Raw genomic sequence first — 6,673 nt, 5'->3', positions numbered from 1 at the left:
GGCTAAAGGTTTCTCTCAACTTGAAGGCATCGCCTATGAAGAGACAGTTTCTCTAACAAGAAGGTATACAACTATACGTCCGTTGGTGTCTTTGGCAACATCGATGGGATGGACCATCCACCAAATGGATGTCAAGACTGCATTTCTAAATTGCACAATTGATGAGGAACTCTATATAGAACAACTCTTGGGATTTGAAGTTAAACACAGAAGGGCATATGTTTGCAGATTGAAGAAGGCATTATATGGCCTCAAAGAAGCACCAAGGGCATGGTATGCTATGATGGATGCATACCTTCAGAGATTAGGCTTCACAAAGAGTTTTGTTGATCTGAACCTTTATATTAAGGTTGTGAAGGGTGAACCAGTAATCATTCATCTATATGTAGATGATCTTCTCTTAAATGGTGGAGAAGGTCGAATTGGAGAATGTAAGAAGAAACTAGCAACAGAATTTGACATGAAGGATCTTGGGCTAATACATTACTATTTGGGACTAGAAGTCAGGGAAGGACCTGATGAGATTTATCTAGGTCAAGGAAAGCATGTGATGAAGATGTTGAAGAGGTTTGACATGATGTATTGCAAACCAATGACAATTACAATGATCCTAAGGAGTTTTGAATCAAGCCTAGTGGATCCTTCCAAGTATAGACAATTGATTGACTCACTAATGTACTTTGTGAATACTCGACCAAACATATGCTTTGCAGTAAATGTTCTCAGTCAATTCCAGGTGGAGTTGAAGCATGATCATTGGATAGCAACAAAACATACCCTGAGATATCTACGAGGAACCATCCACTATTGCTTAAAATATGGTAGGAGGAATGATGGGATATACAAATTCTGACTGGGGAGGCAGTGAGTGAGATGGAAGGAGCACTACAGGGGGGTGTTTCCGTTTGGGATCCTCCATGATCTCATTGATGAGCAGAAAGCAAGATACAATTGCTTTGAGTAGTCTTGAGGCAGAGTATATTGCAACTTGTGAAGTAAGCAGAAAAGTGGCCTGATTAAGGAAGTTGTTCTTTGACCTATTTGCGAGACCTATGGACCTTACATTGATACATTGTGATAACACCAGTTGTATATGATTGTCTGAAGACCCAGTATTTCGTGGAAAGACAAAGCATACCCATAACAAGTATCACTATATTCAGAAGCTAGTACAAAATGGTGTATTGCAACTACTGTATATCTCCATTGTTGAGCAAGTAGCTGACATATTGGAAAAATATCTTCCTAATAAGAAGCTCGTGTATTGGAGAGACAAGCTTGGTTTGGTTGACGTATCCTCCCTAGTTGAGAGACAAGCTTGGTTTGGTTTTGTTGATGTACTCCATGATCTCCTTCCAGTTGTTAAACTACTACTGAAGGAGCCAAGCTCTGATACCAATTGTTGGAAATACTAAGAGGGTGGTGAATCAATATTTCTTAGCAATTAGCACTTTATTAATCTTTCAAAAGCATTAGTCAATCTCTAGTTATTATTATTATTGTTCAGTAAGAGTAGCAAACAACAATGCAAAAATAGAGACAATTGGCACAAGAGTTTTAGGTGGAAAACCCCCTCTGGTCAAAAATGACCAAATGCTTTTGTAATAAGTTCTTTAATCTTCAGCCCCAACTGAAAAGAAATCAACGACTTCCTAGAACTCTAGAAAAACATTCTCCATCTCCCACTAGAAGGATGCCCCAATGCCCTGGTTTTATCAGCAATCATCTAAATGGATGCCCCAACACCCTTGCGAGCCACAACTCCCCCTAGCACCACCCTACCAGCCTGAAGTGTTTATAGGCCCCAACCTGTAGGTGACTTCATTCACCTGCCTAGCACCACCCTACCACCCTATAAAGAATAGATAAAAATGTGGACTCCCGTACCAAGGACAATGATCCAAGTTACAATGATTTTCAATAAATGATAGACAATACTAGGACCTACCCTTATCCTAACAAACTTGACAAAATAGACTCCCCAATAATGCCTTTTACAACTCTTAGGCAATTTGACTCTTTTAACAATTATGGGCTCTCGAACCAGAGATAATGGCCCAATTACAATAATTTGACTCTTGACCTTGACAATGCTTTTTAATACATGGACAGTGGTTGATGATTATGAAAAGATGGTTGTTTTGACTTCGAAAGTTGTTTTGTTATAATGCTTCCTTCAAGTGATGATGATTTGTCACTTCAATTCTTGGATGTCTTCTTGCATGTTCTTGAGTCTTCTTCATACAAATTTCCCAACAAGGCCCAATCCCAAAAGTAAAACAAAATACCCTTCAACTTACCTCTCCTTGCAAAACACATGTAAGTACATATTAATGAATGTACAAAATTAAATGATTATAATGCATACCTTAAATGTGCTTGTGTTTTAAGTTTCTCTCTTTTGTTGTTGACTTGTTCTATTAATCGTCACTATTGAAAACTAACTTCGACCTAGACTCCCAACCTTCGACATAGACCTAGATTCTATGCAAGACTATATACAAAAATTCCTTATGACCATTAGACACAATGTTGACTATATACACTAGTATTAATCTTAACTAGCCCTTAACCTAATCACAACATATTTTTTTATCCAAGACTCAACTCTTAATACAACAAGAACACTATGCAATTTTAGATCTCGACTAAAGGATAGTGCACAAAGCAATCCTTAAATATATTCATAGATACAATTCTAACTAACCTCTAGCCTAAACACAAGACCAACACTGACAGTACCAAACACACAGCGTTATATTCTTAATGAAGACCTAAAACAAGGCATAACAATAATACTTATAGTTTTGTAGCAAGTCCTTTGCTTAGACCTAAACGTTAAGGACTGTGGATAAGACCTAACCAAACCCAAGGATTGTCCCAAAAGAATTATGCCATAAACCTAAATAGAGCCCCAAATTCATACAAATTTTACATCAACAATGGGTCAGGACAATCTACATGATCAACCTTGCTTTTTGTAGCATGGATATTGTATTTAATAATTCTATACCTTGCTTTTTTGTAATTGTTGAAGACAAGTAACCTTACTCTCCCACTCGCTACTCATTAATTTGTTGGCATAACACTTTTTCTTGATCTTAGATTCCACTGGCTTGACTAAAGTATGTCAAAACATTCGCTCTTCTGAAGATCAGATCATGTACTTAAGGCACTCCACTAGACCGAAGCTATGAACACTCCAAAACAAACCCTATCCTCATTGTTGTACTACATTAGTGGCGCAAGGATACGCAAGAATTTCAAAGCAGCTTCTTTAGCGAAAATTCATTCAAGCATATCTCTAATAGGAGGTATAAGCGTCATTTTTATATACAAAAGGTGAACGTTAAGGGGCTTATCAGGTAGACGTTAAAATTAAAGATTATTTATTTAAACTTAAGAAAACGAAAAATTAGATGTTAATTGTGTTTTGAAAGGCTTCATTAAGTGAACGTTGGAGAGCATAAAAGCTTTAATTATTCTGAAATATTTAATTTTAGTTTTCTTTTAACCTGCTTTACCTTGAGCTCTAAGGAAGGAAATCATTAGTGTTCTTTAAATGTTTTTAAATTAAATTTATGAAACCCTTAAGGACCCTATATAATATTTGTGTCAAAGAGCTTGCTTAGAAATATTTTTAATTTCACTAGAATTTGAAGTCAATGATTGACTTAGTGCATATGGTCCTACCCGAGTGTGAAGTCAATGATTGGTTTACTACCTTTGGATCTTGAAGTTATTCAACTTATACATGGTAAGGTTACTGTGAGAATCCTTGTCATATATTGACAACCATTGGTGAATAAGGTGTCATGTCTCTACCCCCTGGGGTTTTAGCCCACAAAATTGGGTCCTCAACTTCAACCTCAAATTTCTCTCAAACCAAGACGAACCATGAGGCGTACCATATATCAACAGAAACATCTCATCGATGAGAATCTATCTAGAAGGATCTTGACACAAGATTCCATGAATTGCCATGTCAAATTTGCCATGGAAGATCGGGGTAGCTCCTAGTGATGCTTCGGTTGACATCAATGACAAACACCTATCAACAGTGCTCAAAATGCCTTTATATAATAGTCTATCTAGGCTGAATGGACATGTTAAATTCATTTCAAAAATTCAAATTTACATCTATTAAAAGTCGCAATGGGACTTTTACTCCAAATAAATTTTCATTTGACTCAAACATTTATAAATATTTTTTTAAATGATAAATATCATTCCATCAAGTGAACAAAAATATATTATGAAAACCGACCATTGTTACAAATTCAACAAACCGAAATCTTGAGATACAAGGCATATGCCAATCAAGAAATGCATAAATAGAGTAACTTAGGGAAAATTTCAGTGTAAGCACAAATAAATATAAATCTTAAATGTCCATCCCTGTGAATGGTATGTTGCTATGTTTTTGGCACAAATAAGGCTGCAATGTTCAAATCCCTCAAAATCAACACGCCATCCACCACCATCACCATGGATGTGGAAACCATGAATTATACCATTCTCCGTATTCATTCACAGCTGTACAAAAAAACATAATATATAAATGTTGACCTCAAGTGATAATGGAAGCTGAACAAAGACCTGACTAGAAGCTGGTTCCTTGCACTCATCATGACCACATGCCAGTGGTATTCACACTAAATCTACAAGATGAGACCACATCACAAATCAAAGAACATTTTAAAACAATCAAGCTTATGAGATTCTTAAAGAATACATCATCCAAATAACTATCACATGGAATCACAAGGTCCTCTCCCAAGGAAGCATCAAAACATGAAAAGAAACTAGAAGCCATAATCACTCCTCTCAGCAACATCTGTGTGAATAACAATAGGGACAACGTAAATGCAACTGAACTGCTAGCTTATATTCACCTAAAAAACATGCAACTCCTGAAGATACATGCAAGATTGGGACAAACTAAGTTGCACCATTTGGCCTTGTTGACCAGTCAATTGTGGGCAATCATGCAATAGCTTGTAAGAAGATACCTTATGCGTCCAAGGGCCTTGCTGGACATAAGTAAATGTTAGCAAGCATTCAGAAGTTCTTGAAGAATCATCCATGGATGGACAGCACCATTTAAGCACAACGTATTACTACACCTCAAGTGAGACAATATAAATAATAATACATAAACTAAGCCCTTTTAAGTTGCAATCCATAATAAATTAATGAACGGCATGGGCAATATCTACATGACAAGGAATATACACTTGCATATGTATTGGTCTACCGACTTGCTTGCAGTAAAGATATTTGGGAATCCAATGCTGGCAAAATATCTTGGCATAAAGTACCTTTATCACACAATGTTTCCCCATTATGGGTCCACTCAACAAGTCTGCTTCGCAGATCAATCAATAATCTTGATTCATGTAAATCTCTACTTTCCAGTAACATTTTAATACAGTTGACTAAGAACTTCGAAGTTTTTTCTTTTACTTCAGACCAGGAAATTTGACAACCTTTGGCATTTTCAAATACATTATAGTTAAAATCTAACATCTCTAAAAAACCCAAAATGAAAGTGGTCACTCTCACCCAGTTTGTCTTTCATTCACCTTGACAATCACCAAAGGTAGACTCCCTGAAGCCTTCGGTTCTATGTGCAGGTTCTTCAGTGCGCATAGTCATTTCTACACTCTTTCCAGGATATAAGCTAGTACTAGCATGACCAACTTGTAAATCAGCATACCGGTTTTTTGGAATATCATGGTAGGTGCCTGCAGCAGAATCTGCAGTCGGTACTGTACATTCTTCTGCTGTGACAAAATGGAGCAGAAAGTGGCAAGCATATTAATTTAATAGGTGCACATTCGCTAGGAAAAGTCCAAGTGCAATTCTTCTCAAAAATGCATACTGTGTCACCCAAGCATCTGCACCTGCCTTTTGAGATAATCCACCAATCTTCCTCTCTGTCCTAACAGCTTGGATTTCACTCCATCCTTCACAGTTCTGATTTCCTCTATAAATTGATGCATTGATGTGTAACGAATCAGACATCACAGGCCCAATGCATAACTCACTGCATGAGCGACTGAAATCAGCAAGCCACATCATTACTGCTTGAGGACTCTTTTCAAGACCATAATCACCAGTATCCTGTCCATGCAGATCATTTTGAGTGGGATCCTCATGAACAAATTCAACCTTGGCTTTCTTATGTCTGACATCCAACCTACCTTTTTCACTCGCCAGGCTAGAAACACTTCTTTTCCTATTCACCTTAATTTCACATTCCCAGTATAAGCTATTAAACTGACTGCAAGTTTCTTCCATTCTCATTTTTTTCTCTGAATAAATCAACTTTGACCTCCAAGGCTTCCAACTTTCTGCTGTTTCCACAAGAGATCTAACCACCAAGTCTCGATGGCTGGCCTCTAGGGGACTCAATACCCATGCCAAATATTTTGCAGCATTATAAAAACTCTCAAAACTACTATTCCTTACTTTGTCAACTTTTCTTGTTACATTGTTTGAGTGTACCTGATCAGAACCATGAGACTCTGTTCCAAGATGTGCTTCAGAAAATTCAACTGTGTCTTGCTGGAAAAGTAAAATTGATGCAAAATGAAACCAAGTGGGGAAATTGAGAAGCAGTGCCCTGAAAAATCCATTTCAAATACTCTTGAGGCATAAAATCCATGTT

The 6,673-nt window shown here is 37.1% G+C and overlaps 1 protein-coding gene across 4 annotated transcripts in view; it reads right to left on the bottom strand.

Moving 5' to 3' along the window:
- Positions 1–5,132: 5,132 nt before the first annotated feature.
- The window catches only part of LOC149148342 (uncharacterized), a 176,516-nt gene continuing 174,975 nt past the window's right edge, over positions 5,133–6,673 (bottom strand). For all 4 annotated transcript variants that reach the window (XM_089441519.1, XM_089441520.1, XM_089441522.1 and 1 more), the window contains one exon: positions 5,133–6,628. In XM_089441519.1, coding sequence (XP_089297645.1) covers positions 5,821–6,628 — 808 coding nt within the window. In that variant the 3' untranslated portion in view covers positions 5,133–5,820. The remainder of the gene's footprint in view (positions 6,629–6,673) is intronic.

The sequence above is a fragment of the Pinus tabuliformis genome, chromosome 9 (assembly GCF_031772625.1).
Source record: "Pinus tabuliformis cultivar Carrire ecotype Pingquan chromosome 9, CPIR1, whole genome shotgun sequence".
Taxonomy (NCBI): Eukaryota; Viridiplantae; Streptophyta; class Pinopsida; order Pinales; family Pinaceae; genus Pinus; species Pinus tabuliformis.
This window is presented reverse-complemented; position numbering and strand designations above follow the sequence as displayed.